At 38.6% G+C, this 22092-nt stretch overlaps 1 protein-coding gene across 6 annotated transcripts in view; it reads left to right on the top strand.

Annotated features, from left to right (window-relative positions):
- The window catches only part of GK (glycerol kinase), a 76172-nt gene that overhangs the window by 31068 nt on the left and 23012 nt on the right, over positions 1–22092 (top strand). For 3 of the 6 annotated variants that reach the window (XM_010822101.4, XM_010822100.4, NM_001075236.1), the window contains 9 exons: positions 2308–2384; positions 4919–5056; positions 7137–7246; positions 7865–7931; positions 9045–9062; positions 10805–10840; positions 11216–11283; positions 17409–17451; positions 18131–18211. In XM_010822101.4, the coding sequence (XP_010820403.1) occupies positions 2308–2384; positions 4919–5056; positions 7137–7246; positions 7865–7931; positions 9045–9062; positions 10805–10840; positions 11216–11283; positions 17409–17451; positions 18131–18211 (638 nt within the window). The remainder of the gene's footprint in view (positions 1–2307; positions 2385–4918; positions 5057–7136; positions 7247–7864; positions 7932–9044; positions 9063–10804; positions 10841–11215; positions 11284–17408; positions 17452–18130; positions 18212–22092) is intronic. The other 3 variants (XM_024987813.2, XM_005228313.3, XM_005228312.5) reach the window with 1 other exon arrangement.

Below are 22092 nucleotides of genomic sequence, written 5' to 3'. Positions count from 1 at the left end.
CATTTTTTTTGCATAGGTAATCAAAGTTACATTGATTTTAAACCCCTAGCCCATTATAGTTTGAAACATGGAGGACTGAGATGTGTTCGTGAATTCTACCTGTCACAGATTTAAAACTTTTCTCTAGAATGCCTCTACTTTGCCCAACTACTCTGGTCCAGCCATTAACACCTGCTAGGGTTGCTTGCCTATGAGGAAGGTCCACTTGGGTCACAGTCACACACCACTGCCTCTGTGGACAAAGTGGATAGACTGTCATTTTCCCTGGACACAGGAGACCTTGGAGATTCCATGAGGCTTCTGCTAATGGCTTGTATCCGTCCCAGGGCAAGTCATAGAAAAGTCAGCCCCGACTAAAATGAAGTTATAAAGGGAAAAAAAAAAAACAACAGGAATTCTGTGAGTAGTTTTGTTCAGGGGCTGTTTGATTCCTGGGTCAGACAGTATCACCTGGGTCCCCCACCAGTCTGTCTCTTTGAGGTTGACTCCAGTTGTGGCTGATTCAGCTCTCTTCCAGGGCGCAGCAGGTCCCAGCTGCACACTCCCAAGCTGAGCTGAGAACAGGGACTCTTGCGGACTAAGCACAAAAATCTCAGGCAGGCTAATCTGACTACACCCGAACCAATCATTGGGGACAAGATCCTAGAGCCGAGGGTAGGGTGGAATCTCAGGCTGAGGTTGAAGGAGGGGTGGTTTCCTAAAGAGAATCAGAGCTACGGCTCCCGGCAGCAAGAAGAATGGATGCCTGGCAGCAAAGAGCAGGGGTCACTGCTTGGCTGTGTATTTCCATGGGCTTCCTCTTTGCCTCCTGTTTCCTTGGTGATGAAGAGCCTTGTTTTTTACTTTGGAAACCAGTATAGCAGGGGTCCCCAACCCCCAGGCTGTGGATCAGTACTGGTCCGTGACCAGTTAGGAACTGGGCCACATAACAGGAGGTGAATGGAGGGCAAGCAAGCAAGCAAAGCTTCACCTGTATTTACAGCTGCTCTCCATCCCTCACATTACTGCCTCTGTCAGATCAACAACAGCATTAGATTCTCGTAGGAGCTCGAACCCTACTGCACTTGAATCATCACCCCTCTCCTCCTCCCTGGTCCTGGAACAAATTGTCTTCCACAAAACCAGTCCTTGGTGCCAAGAAGATTGGGGACCACAGCAGTATAGTATCCTGAAGTCCCTGATTCAGTTCTCCTGCAAAGTAGCCACCATCAAAATCAAGCACAGACTGCCCTCAAGGGAAATAATGCTTTAAGTAATTAAAAAGAATTGATTAAAATCCACAACAGGAAGTAACTGGTTTTTAAATGAAGAGAAAGGCATAGTATAGTTAAGGGTGAGCCAAACTAGACAATAACAGCCAGCACTCACATGGGCAGCAGACAAGCATGCATGATCTTCCTGGTGCCCTTTAAATAGACTGTTTTCAGGAGGCATCTGAGCATAGTCAGTGCCTAAAAATATCGAGTGAGCACTCACATATTCAAAGTTACAGAAGTTTGGTTCAGAACTGAAATCTGACAAATAAAGCTCAGCTGATACTATTGTTTATCTTTCACAATTACTTTGTATACCCTTTAATGCGTTCTCTTTCTCAAGCCTTCTGTTGTAAATCAGAACACAACTTCCTACTTAGGGAGATCAGAAAGCGAGTGATAGTTACTCAGTAAAAACAAGGTTGATCTGTTAAAGTGGAGAGTTTACTTTATATTCTAGCAAGGAGAAAGAATGGTGACCTTTAAATGATTCGTGTAATGATTCCGGATTCTAGTCTACTTTGAAAGAGTTTAATATAAGCATTCTGTACATAAGTAAATGAATCTAATTTTTTCCCTCTATAATAGTGTCAGGTTCTCTACTTTGTCACAAATTGCTACCCAGTTTTTCCAAGGTACAGCCTTTTATACCTAGTACAGTGATCCTGAGCTGTGCATTTTGCCCTGGCAACTAGCCTGCCTTGCATTTAGATTTTTTTCTGCACTCGTGTATGCATAGAAAGTCCATATCCAAAACAGTTTTTCATCTTTTTCTATAAAAAGGATACAAAATAGCACCCTAAGGTATGTATTATTCTCCTAACTTGGTCTATAATTTTGCATAAAAGCTTTAAGTTCTCCCTCATAAATTTATCCTCTCTTCTAACAATATGCCCATTCATTTCTAATTTTCTAATTTCTGTCTTTGGTAAGCTACAGCATTTTAATTGCTTATAGAAACTAATCGGTCTCCTATCCTTGACAGTGATTTCATTAAGGTCTGATTTTTTTTAAATCAAGTTTTTCATATTTATTATTGTGTTTTGATCTATAGTGTGGCTTGACCTAAGAACCCAGTCTACTGTTGAGAGTCTTAGTAAAAGAATCCCAGGAAATAATAACTTTGTCAAGGTAAGAGATCTCTTCAAAAATATGCTATTAAAATTCTTGTTTAACAGAAAAAAAGCTTGGAGATTTCACCAGGCTTTCTGTCTTATTGCACAATTGTTATTTAAATACAATTTATAGAATATTTCTCTACAGATAATTACCTGTCTTCCTTGCTCTGTGGTGAATTGGAGAAATAATGTTCCAAGATAAATAGGCTGGAGGGGATGATAAAGTGTCTCAGAGGCTTAAACCATACTCCCTAAGGAGTGCTTCTATAATTCCACCATGCTTTCCAGATCCTTCTCTCTTGCTTTTTCACCATCCATCAAAGAAAGTTCTGGGTGCTTTTGAGGTTTTAGGCATCTGGACTCAGGGAGAGAAAGTAGAATACACTCCAGCGTTTCCGTGAATTCCTCTTCCAATTTTCTTCATATGAAGATGCCAAAAAATTGCCTAGTTTTCGGTCCTTATATAGATCTCTCTTCAGACAAACGGGGAGAAAAATTTTAAAACAGGTGAGGTACTTTTGTTAGCAAGGTCAAGTTCTCCTAGTATCCAAAAGGAAATTCCAGAGTTTTTTGTTTGTTTGATTTTGGTTTGTTTGTTTGTTTGAGGCTTTTGGTTTATTCCCTTTATATTTGTCAGTGGGACTCTTAAATGGTAGTTTCTTGTGGTTGTTGATTCTGAAAGTGAAAGTGTGAAAGTGAAAGTCACTCAGTCATGTCTGACTCTTTGCGACCCCATGGACTAATACAGTCTGTGGAGTTCTCCAGGCCAGAATACTGGAGTGGGTAGCCTTTGCATTCTGGGTTGGGATCTTCCCAACCCAGGGATTGAACCCAGGTCTCCTGCCTTGCAGGCGGATTTTTTACCAGCTGAGCCACAGTTCAGTTCAGTTCAGTCGCTCAGTTGTGTCCGACTCTTTGCGACCCCATGAACCACAACACGCCAGGCCTCCCTGTCCATCACCAACTCTCATATCCATTGAGTCGGTGATGCCATCCAACCATCTCATCCTCTGTCGTCCCCTTCTCCTCCTGCCCTCAATCTTTCCCAGCATCAGGGTCTTTTCAAATGTGTCAGCTCTTTGCATCAGGTGACCAAAGGGTTGGAGTTTCAGCTTCAACATCAGTCCTACCAATGAACACCCAGGACTGATCTCCTTTAAGATGAACTGGTTGGATCTCCTTGCAGTCCAAGGGACTCTCAAGAGTCTTCTCCAACACCACAGTTCAAAAGCATCAATTCTTCAGTGCTCAGCTTTCCTTATAGTCCAACTTTCACATCCACACATGACTACTGCAAAAACCATAGCTTTGACTAGACAGACATATGTTGGCAAAGTAATGTCTCTGCTTTTTAATATGCTACCTTTCTCTTTGGTTTGTGGGATGACCCTTGGTCCCTCAAATGAAAGAAGCATATGTTATTTCTATTATTTCTAAAGCCCATATGTCATTTCTATTATAATTTTTGAGCATGGATCTTTTCACAGTAAACTGTGAGCTAAGATTCTTAACTTACAAGGTTGCATTACAGTGTTAAATAGAGATTTTTTACTACACATATCCATGGGAGGTGAGAAGGAAAAAGGATCACTTCCTGCAGTTAGATGAGGTGCTAAATGAGAATGGGGATTGAGAAGGAAAAGATAGTTGCATTATTTTGATGTATTTTTTTAATCACTTTCACCAGCCCTTCTAAATATAGTGTTTAATATGCTAACTAAAATGAATTGTACTGGATCCATTCTCAAGGAAACCTGTGTTTCATTTTTACCCTCTATCCTTTATTCAGTTAACCTTCCCTTTGTTGAATGTATTTGTGGAATTTATGCAAACTCAATCTTTATATATACACACACACACACTATTTAAATTAATTGAAGTAACACTGGTTTGTAAAATCATATAAGTTTCATGTGTACAACACTGTATTTCAACTGGCAACTACTTTCTTAAATAGAATAACTTTGGGTTGCTTTCATCTGGCGTGTCTTTGAGCTCTATTGTCCACCAATTTTATGTTATTTGAATATGTATGTGTGTTTGACTATGTATTTATTATATTTTTAGCACACAAATATATTGTTTTTGTTAAGTCTTATCTATCTTAAAACAATCTTCTGATTGTGGTCATTAGTTTATGAACTGATAAACTTGCACTCTCTGATTTTTAATAGTTTTAAATATTAATTTCACTGAATATAAAATAAAAGGCAGGGTTTTGGACTAGGTTCTGTGTGTAATACTAACTTATCACAAATGTTAACATCTGTGGCTGAGCTATCTAGGTTTCAGGGCATGTGTCATTTAATTTTCTCTTTATCTGGCTACATGGATGCTCTTTGAACTGCAAACATATCCCTCTGATTTTTGTTCATGAACATGCTTTCCTGTGCCACGAGATAGGAAAAGTGCTTTTTATCCATAATACTTTGAGATTGCCTTTAGGGTCATTGCATATTTTGTAATTTGTTGACCTTTTTGATTTGGTGTTTTATTTTAAGCTGTTATGAGTTTCATTTGCTGGCTGAATGTCATAACTGTATTTAGTCCAAGACAGGCCTTCCACTTAGCACTTATTTCAGTGCGGTGAAGCTTCGTTGGCTCCTTGACAATGTGAGAAAAGTTCAAAAGGCCGTTGAAGAAGATAGAGCTCTTTTTGGGACCATTGATTCATGGCTTATTTGGGTATGTTTAAAAATCATGTATGTATGGAAAACATTTTTAAATTGCTTATCTTTTTTCTATGGAGAGTTTCAAACTTTTTAGTTGGCAACATCATTAAGAAAAACCACTCAAGAAATAGCAGAAAATTTCAGCTGTCATTTGAGAGGCATTTTTGGCTACTTCCTTTTGATTTTTTTCTTGCCTTGTTTCAGTAAAAATGAAGGATGATTGCCAAAACCATATCTCATGTCTGTTACCTTTAGCATAACTAATTTAGGTAATTGTCAAGTAGTAAATTTCAGTTGCCTGTATCCCTTGCCTATTATTCACTCCTTTGGTACATGCAGAGGACTGGCTCTAGGACCCACCAGAGATAGTTAGCAGTCTGTATTTACAGATTGTATAATACTATAGTTTTTATTTTAAAAATCTACATATAAGCACGCCAGCACAGTTTGAACCTGTGTTGTACAAGGGTTAACTGTACTTCTTTTCCACTAGCCATTTCTTAGAAGAAATTATCTCTTCTATTTTCTACTATTTAACATGGTAATACACCTGGGACTACTTTTTAGCATTTGCTTTCAACATAACATAGCTGTCTATTACTCAATTAGGCCACGATATGAAAAATCATAGTGGAAATTTCTGTTATATAATCTTCCCTAAACTGAACATGAATGAGTAGAAACAAACATTTCCCAGATACATACATATCTTCTCTTCCCTCCCTCTCCTTATCTCCCTGCCTTTCTTATTCTCAGTTATTTTCAAGGGTATTTTCAAATACACCCAAAACATGGAGGGAATAGTGCCATGAACCTCTAGAATAATGAGTCAGCTACAGTCATTGGCTATGGCCAAACTTGTTCCCACTATACTCACTCCTTCTCCCCATGGATAATTTTAAAACAAATCCCAGACATATAATTTCATTTGCAAACACTTCTGTAAGCGTGGGATTATTATTTTTTTCAACATTCAGGGAAACGTTAAAGGAACATTGCCCCTCTTGTCACTTGCCAGATCCACAGAACAGATCAGACAAAACCCTCTATCAGGAAGTGGCGCCTTCCCCAGCCCTCCCTGTCTTGGCCAGGGCACGCTCTGCTTTGTGTTCATGGCCAGCAGCTTTCATATGTTTTAGTCACAGTTGAAATAACTCGGACAATAGTTCTCACCATTGCCTGGAGCCAGAGTAAGGCAGTATGTTGAACTGTGAGCTGCAGGACACTCGAGGGAGCACACTGAGCTGTCCCCTTCCTCCCCTGTTCCCACATGATGCCATTGCTGCACTTGTGTTCCTTTCTTACTTCTCACTGCTTCTACATAAAAGAAAGCAGCAGTCCTTGTAGTTCAGGTCCAAGGGTATTAACATGAGAGAGTTTAAAGCTCTGCTTTCAGGATAGGTGCTTGGATCAGTGCAGTGCAGCCCGGTGAGAATTGTTACTTCAAAACTGGCACACACGCACACACACACACACACACACATGCACACATACAACAAGAACAGGAGCAACACAGGTCCATAACATCCCAAGAGGTAAGCACATCAAATTTAATAAGACTCTGCATCTTCCAAAGATAAGAGGATGAAAGCAAAACTGATTTTTTTGTTTTCGTTAACCATCAACTAGAACTGCTGTCTACTATGATGGCCACTTGACCATATATGGCCATGGAGCACTTGAGATGCAGCAGGTCTGAATTGAGGTGTGCATGAGTGTAAAATATACACTGCATTTCAAAGAGTTAATACAAAAAAGAAGATAAAATGTCTTAGTAATAATTTCATACATTGAAAGGATATTTTGAATATATTAATATAATATAATAAATAAAACTTACAGTATTATTCATTTCACCTGCTTCTTTATGCTTTTTAATTGTAGCAACTAGAAAATATCCAATTACATGTGTGGGTCAATGTGGTTCTGTTACATTGTATTTCTGTTGGATACCAAAGAACACTAGAAGATGAAGTAATTGAAATGTTTCATTCTCTTGCTGTATGGGCTCTGCAACAGATTCTGGCTCTTGACAAAGTAGAAATTAAATTGCAAATAAGTACAGATTTAACATGTCATTTTCTTCTGTCCAGAGCTTGACAGGAGGAGCCAGTGGAGGGGTCCATTGTACAGATGTAACAAATGCAAGCAGGACAATGCTTTTCAACATCCATTCTTTGGAATGGGATAAAGAGCTCTGCGAGTGAGTTGTGTTTTGCCCTCAGAATAGTTTTCTAATTTGTTGCCTGTTGATAACCTAAATCTTAATTATTTTCAGGTTGTCAGTGGAGCACCAAACTTTGTTGATATTTAACTACAATATACAAGTCTATGTTGTATAATTTTTTTTTTCTAATTGGAGGATAATCGCTTTACAATGTTGTGTTGGTTTCTGCCATACAACAATGCGAATATGTATATATACACCTTCCCTCTTGATCCTCCCTCCCCTACCACATCCCACCCTCTGGGTCATCAGAGCACAAGACTGGGCTCCCTGTAAGAGACTATTACTGCATATATAATAAACAGGCCAAATTAAGTAATTGTCTCAATTATTCTTCAAGGAAAATTAGGTTCCTTTATAAAAGTACTTTGTTTTTTGTGTACTTTTGCTTTTGTATTGATTTCTTTATGTAAGGAGTGTTAAATATCTAAGCCTACTGCTGGCTTATTTATTTCTTCCCATTTAACTCAACTCTCAAATATGCCCATTTTAAATTTTTGTTTGCATGCCTTTAAATTCATATAAATGTTTCTAGATGTTTACTTAAAATAGTATTATATACCCAATCTTATTTTACTGTTTTTTTTTTTTTAGATTTTTTGAAATTCCAATGAAAATTCTTCCAAATGTCCGGAGTTCTTCAGAGATCTATGGCCTAATGGTAAAAAGAAAAAGAAATTTTTTTAATTTAATTTTTATCTTAATAAAAACCTTCCTATACAGAATTCAAAAGTCAGTTGTGTTATGTTTTATATTTTGAGACCCATGAATTTTTTATGAATGTTGGCAGTATGTAAAATAAGAACTTAATATTGTCTAAATAGTTTTATAACTTCAAATTCTTGAGTCCTTCTTGCCAATTTGTTTTATGTATACTTTATATAAAACTACATATAAAACTTTATATACTATGAACTTTATTGGCTTTTCTTTGAGTATTTTAAAGTATTGATGAGATAATCTAATTGCGGTAGGTGATAAGGGAAGATTTGAGCCAGTTTCTTCTTTTAATCCAAATAACTGTTTAGTAGTTGCATTGCCTGCTTTTAATTTATAGGAATGTCTCTTCACATTTTAGTGGCATTCTTTTTCCTGTTGAATCTCCTTTAATGGCCAGACCATGTCTCAGATTCTTTGTCAGCCTGAACAAAACTTTAGCAGAGAAGCTGAAAGCAAAGAGTCTGTTCTGATTTGTGATTGTTAATTAAACTGGTTTTCATCTTGGGCATTTTTACTGTTGCTTTCATTGAAACCCACAGAAGAAGTAGTCTAAGCACAAATTACACATAGCATCGCTGAGTATTTCTGATTACACACCAGGAATGAAAACCTCTAGGATGATTTAAACTGGTGTTTAAGCTCAAAAATCTAGAACGTATGGTAAAAATTAAGAAAAGTCTATGATTAATTACCAAAAATTAATGTTTGGACATTTCATAAAAAATATTAGTCTACTTACAGACTTAATACACTACAATACCCGAGTGTTCTGGTTAAAGCTTAAGCAAGAAGTCTTAAGTGTTTCATTTATAATAAAGCCTTTTTAAGGCAACATGGAATTTTTTAAGGGAAGCATAATCATTGCTTATCTACAGTTTAAAAGTGCTTCGATAATTTCATAGCTACCTATAAACTGACTTGGGTCAGAGGAAAAAAAACTGTTCTTGAGAAACAGTTTCAGAGGATGGTTGAAAAAACATTTAACTGGCCTAGTTTTCTCTTGCATTTAAAATATTATCCTTCTGTCCCCCTCTCTCCCCCTTGCTGACTATAGAAAATCTCTCATAGCCCGGTGAGTAGGTTGCCCACCAATGATGCTACCCGTTCATTTGGAAAAGATACAGTGCATTTCCATTTAGTTTTAGATAAGCAGAAATCCATTTACTCAGCAAATTAATCCAGACTCTTCCATGACCCTCCAAATTATTATAAGCTCTAATGAAGCTTTAGTTGTTATTAAAACATAATCTTATTTGTTTCTTTTTAAGTCCTCCATAAAACTAGGAGTGATGTTTCAAAATAAAAGACTAAGATAGTTTTCTGAAATGAGAAATTCTGATGGACCCTATTACAAAGTATGGTTGTGATGTGCTTTTGGGCTGTAGCATAATAGGGAAATGAGGTATAGTTTTTATATGTTCTCTGTGTCTCTTAAATGACATCTTGCCCAACCTTTCAGACCAGTTAGTTGGAAATGCACTGTCACTTTTTCTGCATGCTTCACCAGAGAATATTCCCAGGAATCCTCCAGGGACCCCCTCCCTGTAAAGAAAAAAGAGTGCTTTCCGTGCCTGACCGCACATAGTAGATTCTGCTGGTAGTTTGATAATAACTTGAATAGTGTAAGCAAGACTTCTTCCAGTATCTGAATACCTTACATATCCAGTCTCTAGGTTTCCTGATTCACTTTCACTTATAAGCCAGGTTCAGATTGTCCAAGAATATATACAGTAAATAAAAGGTCTTGGACTAACCCAAAAGCATAAAAGAAATAAAATATCACCCCACTATCTAGTGGGTATTTTCTAATTTGTGAATGGTTTCCACATGCATGCTCTTACTTCCTAACCATAGCTGTGTGAGGTGGCTTCTCTTCTTCCCCTCACTATCATAGAGGGGGAACCCAAAGCTCCCAGAGAAATGGCAGGCTGAAAGGTCAGGTGAAAGCTTTTGTTTGGTACTCTTCCTAATATCAGGTTCATCATAATGTTTGTTCAGGTTTTTCTGTAAGATGATATGGAAAAACCTGAATGAACTTTTAAGCCAATCCAATACATCACAGGTACTTTGGAGATCATATTCCTTTCCCCTAATTCCTTGATATCACTACATGTTGGTTTGTATTAGTGTAAGTATTTTTTTCAAAATTAAATTTGGTAAAGTTCACAGTCAGCCACTTAAATCTCATTTTTTCCTTAAAGTGCTAGCCATACTGGCTCAAAATCAAAACCACTATTCATGACACAAATTAATTCTTGCTTATGAAAACTTGAAGAATGATGTTGACTATGAACAAATAATGCCCCATACCTGAACCTCTCTCTTGTTTCTTATTTATCAAGAGCAGTTTGGGTAGGAAGAACAGTTAGTAAAATTCAGCCTTCCAAAATAAACATGTTCTGTGCTGGTTTGATAGCTCTGGGTTCATTATGAAGGATGTGTTAGTCTGTTCATAGTAACAGCAATAATAGCAAAGAACTAATGGTCTGTGGCATTCATATAAGCTCAGGCCCATTTTGTAGATGAATAAATTGAGGTATAGAGAAGTTTCAGCAGCCTGCTCAGTGACTAACTTAACTAACCAGGAGTAGATCCTGCATCTCCTGGCTCCCTGTCCAGTGTTTCATGTCCATGTCTCTTCAAGGAATATTTCTAGTATCTCTCTCTCTGAACCACTCATGTAGTTGAAACACTTGCTTTGTCTTGTCTGCCCACATGCTCTGGCATGTTGCTATTTGTGTTCATTTCTATTACAGTTATGTTAGTAGAGCCAAATTTGTGATTATTCATAATCCTTTTTTAAAATTTCATTAGAAAGCTGGGGCCTTGGAAGGTGTGCCAATATCTGGGGTAAGTTTCATCACCAAACATCTCCCTACCACCTCCCTACCCCACCCCCTTTCATGTTCTGGCTTGCCTTAATCAATCTGTTCCTTCTTTAACTATGGAAAATAAGTAAGAGCAGAAGAATTGGCTAATTCTTGTTTTGCTGGGATGCAGTGTGGGCTATTAAGAATTTTGTTGAGTAAATTAATTCTAACTCTCCCTTCCTATCCCTGTTCGGAGCATTAACACATAGGGCAATGGCCAAATGGAGGCAATACAAAGAATATAAGACAATTCGCTCCTTCTTAAATGAAGAAGAAAAAACAAATCTTATGGCTCTCCTAAAAAGAAAATGGATAATATTGTCTTAGTATTCTTTATTGTCATATATCCTTTCAGTGTTTGGGAGACCAGTCTGCTGCGTTGGTAGGACAAATGTGCTTCCAAGATGGACAAGCCAAAAACACGTGAGTTTTAAGAAACAGACCTGCAAACCAAGGGGGTCTCGTTTGTTTGTTTTTTCCTTTGGTGTTTGGAATGAGGAAAAGCTTTTGAAGTTTCTCCAGACCAAAAATTAATAGTTCAAGAGTGCCAGTACCGTTATATATGTTTACACTTTTTGCCATTTGTTTTTCTTCATCTCCTTCACATAAATCAAACCACGGCATATGTAAACACACTGATGAAGCTTGTGAAAACCTTAATTTATAAAATTCAAAACCTTTCCCATACAGAAACTAAATGCTGGTTTAAAGTATTTTTGCCTTGGGACGGACTTCCCTGGTGGTCCAGTGGTTAAGACTCTACATGTCCAATGTAGGAGGCATGGGTTCGATCCCTAGTCAGGGAACGTGACAACCCCACATGCCATACAGGCAGCCAAAATGAATATAATTTTAAAAAAATTTTTAAATAATAAAAAATAAAGTATTCTTGCCCTTTGCAGAGGTTGTTGGAGGGAGGCTGAGCAGAGGGAAGAAACTCTAATTTTCAACATATTGTTCCTGCACAAGACTTTCTCACTAATTTCAAAGTCATATTTTTGTGGGATTTTTCAAAGTTATTTCTCTGGCACTATGCTTTTTCCCCGTTATTTGAAGTTTCTGCCTCAACACAAAGCAGAAGGAATGACAGAAGTAGAGATTTGGTGCATTTTTCTTCTCATCTTATCTTCTTAATAGTCACACATGTAGTCTGTAACAAGCCCCATATTTAAGAATGATAAGATGACTCCCACTTTAGGATGAGAAAAACAGATACTCAGAGAAGTTAAGCTAACAAGTGAGGAAAGCAGTCTTTGCATCCGAATCCAGCTGATTCGATTTAGGGCACTTGACCTTTATACTTTACTGTCCCCTGTGTGGAAAAGATTTCCACAGCCCTGGCAGCAGGCTGTCTACCTTTGATGGTTTTTATCTCGAGGATTCTTTTTTTGGCCACACCCCACAGTATGTGGGACCTTAGTTCCCGGACCAGGGGTCAAACCCACACCCTCTGCAGTGACAGTGTGGGGTCTTAACCTCCAGACCGCCAGGGAAGTCCTGTTGAGCGTTTTCTAATTCTCTCACTAATGTTAACTTCACTGCTTACATTCTCCTTTTTGTCAGTAATGGAATGTCTCTGTATTTTAGATGTAGTATTCTTATACTCTAGTAGGGTCAGAAGTCCTCATGCAAAAGTGTGACATTTGGGTGACAGTTTTTCTGAGAAGAGAGATAGGAAAATTCTTCACAGGTCATGCATGGTATCCTGTGGGTCTAGAAACATATTCTTTGAATTCTGGATTCCAGGTAGCTAAGTCAGGAGTCAGAGAAATGATAGATAGAAAAGTAGGCTATCCCCACTACCCTCTTCTTTCCTCCTCTGCCTGGCACCCTAATGCTAGTAAAGCAGATGCTATTTCTCTTTGGCAAGTACCTGACACTGTAGAGCACATGGGAGGTGCCCAGTAAAGTTGCCTGATTTTGTTTCTGTTTATGCTCCCCTCCCTCTTAAGCATTATCAGCCAATTCCAGAAATGCGGGATTTAAGTTAGGGAGGGCAGGCGGAGTACCTCAGCAGCCCCTGCAGGTTGAAAGAGGTGAAGAATTGTAAGATCTTTGGCTCATGTTTCTCTTCCTGAAGGAAAAGATCACAGATATACAATTCATCATAGTATAAATCAGAACTTATGTGCCATAAGAAACTTGGAAGTACTGCTGTTGGGTTTCAAAGGGAGGGAAGAAAAATCACAAAGATTGTTAGTGGTGAGACATTTTGAAGACTGAGCAGTATTGGTGAACACGTGGAACACTGAACCAAGATGCAAATAAGGAAATGGAAAACTTATTTAGAGAAAGAAATGGAAAATTTATTTAGAGAATGTAGAGAACAGTTGGGGAGGAAAGTGATCGTGGGGAAATAAGGCTAAGGTGGTGTGACACCCTAAATTCCAGAGTAAGAGATACTTCCTGAAGGTTTGGGGGCTGCTATTCAGAGATGACTGGAGCTGTTCATTAATGATATGGCAGTCCTGGGTTAAAGTGAGGAGAGGGCTTCCCTGGTGGTTCCGTGGTAAAGAATCTGCCTCCCAATGCAGGAGTCACGGTTCGATCCTTGATCCCAGAAGATCCCACATGCCACATAGCAACTAAGCCCCTGTGCCACAACTACTGAGCTTGTGCTCTAGAGCCGAGGAGCCACAACTACTGAGCCCACATACTGCAACAACTGAAGCTCCCGCACCTAGAGCCCGTGCTCTACAACCAGAGAAGCCACCACAATGAGAAGCCCTAGCACTGTAACTAGAGAGGAGCCCCCACTTGCTGCAACTAGATAAAGCCCGCTCAGCAATGAAGACCCAGCATAGCCAAAAATAAATAACCAAAATTTAAAAAAAAAATAAAGTGAGGAAAAACTAGAGGCAGAGAGGACATGGAGGCTACTACAGCATCTCAGTAACAGCAACAAGGACTATGAAGGATGAGGAGGACTGAGATGGAGGTATGGGTGGATGTCCATGGCACTGCAGAGGAACACGAGACAGGAAGCAGGTATGGAGTCTAGTCAGCTGGTCCCAGTGGTTAGACGTAGCCAAAGTATGGAATGGGTTAAAGTAGAAGACTTTGTGTTTGGGATACGTTGGTGATACTGGTAGGCTATACATTATACATACATGGTCATGGGGAATGAATGTAGTATAAAAGTATAGATTTTGAATTTCCCATATTTAGAGGTGATTTTTGAAGCAATAAGAATTGATGAAATTACCAAGAAAAAGTATATAGGTAGAGGAGATATTTAGAAGAAGGAAGAGATGACTGGATGGAGAATTCAGACAAATAAAATGTAGTGAGTCATTAATGTGGAGATCCAGGGTCTCTCTTTAAGAGAGGGGCCTGGTAAGCAGTGCAAAATAGAACGAAAAGGACATAGAAATCAGGTCTTCAGTGGTGACCTCCAAGAATGAAGCTTTAATAGAATGCTCAAAATAGAAGCTAAGTTACAAATGGTCAGAAGAGATGCAGGTAAGTAGAAGATAGAGACAGCAAGACAGAATGTGCTATGCAAAAAGGCAACCATCCAGGAAGGGGGAGTGAAGTAGACAGTTTGTTAGATTAATAGGATCTTTCCAACTTTGGGGAATTTTGTTCGTTTGTGTTTTTAATTTAAAAGCTTGTGTTTTAAGTGCCTCCTCTCTCCCAGAGGCTCTAAGTGTAGGAGCAGAGGCCTCCTGTCTCTTCCACAGATTCAACTAGGACCACTCACACACCCCTACCCCACCACTCCCACTGTCTGAATACAGCAGAATCTTGAGAATGGATTGGTAGACCATATAAATGCTGAAAATCCCATATATTTTTGATGACTGGGAATAAAAAAATAACATTTAAGAGGAAAATAATTGCCTATATATGGCTTTGAAAGCAGTAGCCTAGGGACTTCCCTGGTGGTCCAGTGGTTAAGACTCCAAGTTTCTCCTGCAAGGGGCATGGGTTCTATCCTTGGTTGGGGAACTAAGATCCCACATATTGTTTGGCCACAAAAAAAAAAAAAAAAAAATGTTGTGGCCTAAATGTAGCAAAGAAGTCTCTTCATGTGTTGATAATGCTCATTAATTACTTATTAAGTGTACATGAACTTAAGAATTTACTTCTATGAAGTACCTTGAGCCTCTGTGTCAATTTCGTAATTTAGGACTTGTACACTACTGTTTAGTATACATAGTGTTTATATGGGGACTAAATCAGTACAGATTTCTCCTTTATAAAGTGTGGAACAGATAATTAACTTCCACTTTTATGAATATTTGTTCACGGAGATTGACTTAAAATATGTAGCTTTTTCAGCATTACAGAAGTAAAAAGGTATAGAGATTTATGTGTTTTGACTTCATAAATGTATTATTACCTGAACCTAGTGTTACTTGCGGGGAAGGCAATGGCAACCCACTCCAGTACTCTCGCCTACTGGTGTCTTTGAAAACTGAGGTAGATACTGATGGATGCCATGCTCCCTGAATGTGCTGGCTGGTCATCAAGCAGCCCACAATCATGCTTGAATCAAGCAAAAGAGATGGATGGTATTGGGCGAATTCTTCTTCACATCAGTGGTTCCTGGAAAAATGTTTTTCAGAAAAAATTGCCCCCGTTCTGTTTGCTCCATAAGACAAACACAGCCAGTGGGGTCTGTTGGCTTAGCACTGACTAATATTAATAGCAGCATCTGCTGGGATCTGTCTGCGTACCCCTGGGCTGAGCCCTCCCACCTGGGCTAATGAATGTCACAGAGCACAGCAGCAGGGCCTGTGGGGAGGGAATCCCAGGCAGGTTAGGACAGCTGTGGTAAGCCAGGGATGACAGCCAACTTATTTGAAAAGTGTTGCCATGGGACCCTTGCTGATATCAGCTTGAACCACTTATCTGCTCAGCACAATTCAGAACCACTCGTGCATGTCCAAGTGCCAGATTTGTTACAGAGTCCAAAGCTTTTCCTGATAAGGCCGCCACAAAGTAAATTCAGTTCTTCCCTGGCAGCTGTGCTACGTGCTGGCTCTGACTCTCTGAGCACTGTTAGAACACCCTATCCTATGTAGGGAAGGGAGAAGATAGACCAGCAATAGCTTTTCCCTCCTAGCTACTCCTGTGCCAAAGTCCAGCTACACTTTTCCCCCACACTGGACCTACACCGTCTCCATGCCAGAGGTTTACGACTGCCTAATAATGGAGCTAGGCTGGCCTGCCCCATTGCTGAATGGCTATTAGCCATGATGTTTCCCTCCACGTGGATTAGTAGAGATGTAACTGTGAGAGAATTTAGGATTTATTGTAACTCAGTGCTATTTTATTAATATAAACATGAACTTGGGTTACGACTAAGCTCCAAATACTATACTTGCATTTTTTCATTGTTGTTCAGTCACTCAGTCGTGTCCAATGCTTTGCGACCCCATGGACTGCAGCACGCCAGGCTTCCCTTTCCATCACCAACTCCTGGAGCTTGCTCAAACTCATGTCCATTGAGTCAGTGATGCCATGAAACCATCTCATCCTCCGCCGCTCCCTTCTCCTGCCCTCAATCTTTCCCAGCATCAGGGTCTTTTCCAATGAGTCGGCTCTTTGCATCAGATGGCCAAAGTATTGGAGCCTCAGCTTTAGCATTGGTCCTTCCAATGAATATTCAGAGTTGATTTCCTTTAGGATTAACTGGTTTGATCTCCTTGCTATCCAAGGGACTCTCAAGAGTCTTCTCCAGCACCACAGTTTGAAAGCATCAATTCTTTGGCGCTCAGCCTTCTTTATGCTCCAACTCTCACATCCATACATGACTACTGGAAAAACCACAGCTTTGACCATATGGACCTTTGTAGGCAAAGTAATATCTCTGCTTTTCAATATGCTGTCTAGATTTGTCATAGCTTTTCTTCCAAGGAGCAAGCCTCTTGTAATTTCATGGCTGCAGTCACCATCTGCAGTGATTTTGGATCCCAAGAAAATAAAGTCTGTCACTGTTTCCATTTTCCCCCCATCTATTTGCTATGAAGTGATGGGACTGGATGCCATGATCTTAGTGTTTTGAATGTTGAGTTTTTCCATTAGGATTCCACTAAGTACATTTTATTCTAGACTTTTTTCTTTAAGAAAGCACATATTTTTAAAATATTTTGTTTATTTTTGGCCATGCTGGGTCTTGGTTGCTGTGCAGGCTTTCTCTAGTTGTGGCAAGTGGGGGCTACTTCCTAGTGGTGCTTGGGCTTCTCATTGGGTTGGCTTATCTTGTTGCAGAGCACGGGCTTTGAGGCGTGTGGGCTCAGTAGCTGTAGCACATGGGCTTAGTTGCCCTGTGGCATGTGGGGTCTTCCCAGACCAGGGATCAAACCAGTGTTCTCTGCATTGGCAGGAGAATTCTTTACCACTGGGCCACCAGGGAAGTCCCTAGTCTGTTCTTTAAAACATTATTCCAAGAGTGTATTGATATTTGTTAACTTTTGAAACTTTTCTAAAAATTTAATTTCTTTTATTGTTCTATGTTAAATGTCAATGTTGTATTATTAACGTTTCAGCATTTACTTTTAATAAAATTGTCCCACTGTTCATTCTTCCCCTAACTGCAGGTATGGAACAGGCTGCTTCTTACTATGTAATACAGGCCGTAAGGTTGGTGTTTTTCAAATTAAAAGATTAATGGAAGTCTTCTTTAACTTCATATAAATAATACTTGAACATAATTTGCTATTAAGTAACTTTTGAGTCAGCAGCTTTTTAAAAATTTTTTATCAGGGTTTAATTTAGAGCTCAATAAAAATGATGAGTATCACTACATTTGAAGCATTCTTGTAAGAACCATTTTAGGTTCTTTAACTTTTATATGTGTGTTTTTAATTGTGTTAGTAGAATAACTCACTAGGAGCTTGTCAGATTCTTAATTCCAACAAGGGATAAACTTTTTGTACTATTTGAGTGTATTGTTTTTTTTTAAATAATTTTTATTGAAGTTAACAGTTGATTTATAATGTTGTGGTAGTTTCAGGTGTACAGCAAAGAATGTCCACTTTTTTAAGATCTTTTCCCATGTAGGTCATTGCAGAGTGTTGAGTAGAGTTTCCTGTGCTATTGGTTATCCTTATTAGTTATCTGTTTTGTATATAGTAGTATATATATCTCTATCCAAGTCTCCCAAGTGTATTGTTCTTAATACTGGTAATTTTTATTTTTAAGATATATTTTCTAAATTGTCATGTTTATTGAATTATAACTAGATCATTTTTGCTTTAAAAATCTTCTTATGCTGTCTTTTTGTTTTCCTGGCTGTAAACTCTTTTTCTCTTTCCTACAGTGTGTATTTTCTGAACATGGCCTTCTGACCACAGTGGCTTACAAACTCGGCAGAGATAAACCCGTATATTATGCATTAGAAGTAAGTACATTTCAATCAGTATAGATAATATGACAGACATTCAAAGCTAAGGAAAATCAGTGTTTTTTTTAATTTTTTTCATAAATATGCCTTTTTATTTATTTTTTATCTTTTTTTAAAATTTTATTTTATTTAACTTGACAATATTGTATTGGTTTTGCCATATATCAAAATGAATGTGTTATCTGTAAGAATGAAAAGCAACTTCTCAGTCGCTATAGCTTTATCATGACTTTGCAACAATTCAGTCACAAAAAAGCTCCATTTCCAATTCTAGTTCTCGTTAATTTTAGTTACTTCCTAGAAACAGTGTTGAACTTCTCAAAGTCATCCATGAGGAATGGAGTGAACTTCTTCTAAACTCTGGTTAATGTAATTTTGACCTCTTCATATGAGTTACAAATGTTCTTATGGCATCTAGAATGATGAATCCTTTCTAGTAGGTTTTCATTATAGTTTGCCCAGGATAGATTCATCAGAGAAATCACTGTCTATGGCAACTGTAGCCATACAAGTTGTCTTTCTTAAAACAGTGAGAGTTGAAATTCAAAATTACTCCTTGATTCATGGGCTGCAGAATGTATACTGTGTTGTTGTTGTTGTTTAGTCACTTAGTCATGTCCAACTCTTCTTGACACCATGGACTGTATCCCACCAGACTCCTCCGTCCATGTGATTCTCCAGGCAAGAATACTGGAGTGGGTTGTCATTGCCTTCTCCAAGGGATCTTCCCAACACAGGGATCAAACACATATCTCTTGCATTGGCAGGCAGATTCTTTATCCATGAGCCATCAGGGAAGCCCATATGTTGCATTAGTAGGCAGGAAAACAACATGAATCTCAATGTAGGTCTCCATCAGAGCTCTTGTGTGACCAGATACATTGTCAGTTCCCTTCATATTTTGAAGGGAATCCTCTTCTGAGCATCATGTTTCCACAGTGGGTTTAAAATATTCAGCACTTCATGTTGTGAACAGATGTGCTGTCATCTAAGCTTTCTTGTTTCATTTATAGAGCACAAGCAGCGTAGATTTACTGTAATTCTTAAGGACCCTAGGATTTTCAGAGTGGTAAATGAACATTGGCTTCAACTTAAGGTCACCAGCTGCATTAGCCCCTAACAAGAGAGAGAGCCTATCCTCTGAAGCTTTGAAGTTAGACATTGACTTCTTCTCTCCAGCTGTGAAAGTCTCAGATGTCTTTCCTTCCAATATAAGGCTATTTCATCTACATTGAAAATGTGTTGTTTAGTAGCCACCTTCATTAATGGCCTTAGCTAGATCTTCTGGATAACTTGCTGTGGCTTCTACATCACCACTTGCTGCTTCACCTCACATTTTTATGTTACAGAGACAATTTCTTTCCTTAAACTACGTGAACCAACCTCTGCTAGCTCCAAACATTTTTTTCTGAAGCTTCTTCTCTTCCAGCCTTCATAGAATTAAAGAGAGTTAGGGCCTTGCTCTGGCTTAAGGGAATGTTGTGGTTCATTTGATCTCCTATCCAGATCACTCAGACTTGCTCCATATCAGCAGTAAAGTTGTTTCACTTCTTTATCATTCGTGTGTTCACTGGAATAGCACTTTTAATTTACTTCAAGTTTTCCTTTGCATTCACAACTTGGCTAACCATTTGGTGCCAGAGGCCTAGCTTTCAGCCTATCTCAGCTTTAGATATTATTTCCTCACTTGTTTAATTATTTCTATTGAGTTTTTGGTTTAAAGTGAGACATGGGACTCCTCGTTTCACTTGAGCATCATTTAGAGGTCACTGTAGGGTTATTAATTCGCCTAATTTCAATATTGTTCCATCTCGAGGAATAGGGAGGTCTGAGGAGAAGTAGAGAAATGGGGAATGGCCAGTTGGTGGAGCTGTTAGAACATACATACACATTTATCGTCAAGTTCACCGTCTTATATAGGAACAATTTGTGGCACCCCAGAACAATTACAGTAGTAACACCAAAAATCACTAATCACAGATCACCTTAACAAATATAATAAAATTTGAAATATTGTTAGAATTACCAAAATGTGACATAGAGATACAAAGTGAGCAAATGTTAGAAAAATGGTACCAGTAGACTTGCTCTGTGTAGGGTTGCCACAAACCTTCAATTTGTGGGGGAAAAAAAACAAACAAACCTAGTATCTGGGAAGCACAGTAAAATGAGGTATTCCTGGGACTTCCCTGGTTGTCCAGTGGTTAAGACTCCATGCTCCAATGCCGGGGGCCCAGGTTTAACTCTGGTCAGGGAACTAGATCCCACATGCTGCAGCTAAGACCCTGTGCAGCCAAATACATAAATGTTTAAAAAATAATAAAATGAAATATGCCCACCATGGGATTTGTGCCTTCATGGCCATAAATACTATTTCTGCTACTCTAGTCGGAGAGTTGGTTAATTTAATCTAATCATCCCATCATATCATTGGCTCCAAGAGCATATATTAAAATATCTAGCTCTTTTTGAGTGAATTATCAAGCCACGTCTATGCCATTTTGTATTAATATTTGCACAGATGATCTTTTGTTCATCTAAATTGAGGTCTTTGTTTCTTCCTATTAAATTTCATGATAGTGATTTCAGCCAATTCTGACACAAGTCTGAATGCTTTTTCATTCTTCACCCTTACTCTTCCAGTTTTGTCTTATCTGGAGACTTAACACATTAGCTTTATGATTTTTTTTTTATTTCTTTTAATTGGAGGATAATGACTACAGTACTGTGATGGGTTTTGCCATACATCAGTATGAATTGGCCATAGGTATACATGTGTCTATTCCATCCTGAACCCACCTCCCTCCCCACTGTATCCCTCCGTGTTGTCACAGAGCACCAGCATATATATTACCATATGATTTTCTTTTGATTCATGTAATTTTTTTTAGTTTCATAGAATTTTAAAGCTGAGGGAAGCAGTGGATTAGATGACAACAGGCTTCGCTATACCCTGCTATCCCCTTGTTTCATGCATGAAGAAGGCAAGTGAAACTGGAGTCATTTGGCCAAGGTAGTTTGATGCAAATTCACATTATTGGACATCAGAGTCTAGATGCCTAGGCTGCCCCACTGGACCATCTCCTTCCTTATACATCTGAATATTCAGGGTTTCAGTCTCCCCAGTCCAGTGTTCTTTTCACTGCATCCCCCATATGTCACACCCTTCTGCTAACCTAGAAACTCGGCCATAACACACACACACACACACACTAGTTTGTTAACGACAGAATTTCTTTTCCATATTTTCTAATTCTTTTCACAAAAATCTTGTAAAATTTTTTTAAAAATCAAAAAAGAATGCAGAGAATCAAGCTAGATTGGTATAACTTTTTCTCAGTGAATTCATGCAAATTCCACCTAGTCGCCCTGCTTCATTTTGGGGGAAAGTGCTTATAAAGCAGGTATTTAATACTCATTTCTGTAATTTGACAGATTTTGGTTAGGCTTTGCAATCTGAGGTGTCAAAAAGTAACTTTCTTTACTTTCAGAAGTACTCTCTCTAGGGAATTTCCTGGTGGTCCAGTGGTTGGGACTCCATGCTTTTACTGCCAGGGGCAGAGTTTCAATCTCCCGTCAGGGAACAAAGATCCCACAAGCCACCTGGTGAGGCCAAAATAAATAAATAAATAAAAATTTTTAAAAGTGCCCTCTTTGAAAACAGAAACTATGCCTACCCCTCTTAGTTTTTAGTCTTCTTTCATTATGCCTCTGCTGACTAGGAAGCAACATAAGGCATTTCTAATTGTTTGGGGGTTTTTTTAGTAGTACTTTCAAAATAATAATTATATATTTTTCCAAGAGTGTTTATAATTGTTTAATATTTTTAATAACCATCCAACCATGATGAGGACCTTGAATGCTTTATACCTACCACC

The sequence above is a fragment of the Bos taurus genome, chromosome X (genome assembly GCF_002263795.3).
Source record: "Bos taurus isolate L1 Dominette 01449 registration number 42190680 breed Hereford chromosome X, ARS-UCD2.0, whole genome shotgun sequence".
Taxonomy (NCBI): domain Eukaryota; kingdom Metazoa; phylum Chordata; class Mammalia; order Artiodactyla; family Bovidae; genus Bos; species Bos taurus.
This window is presented reverse-complemented; position numbering and strand designations above follow the sequence as displayed.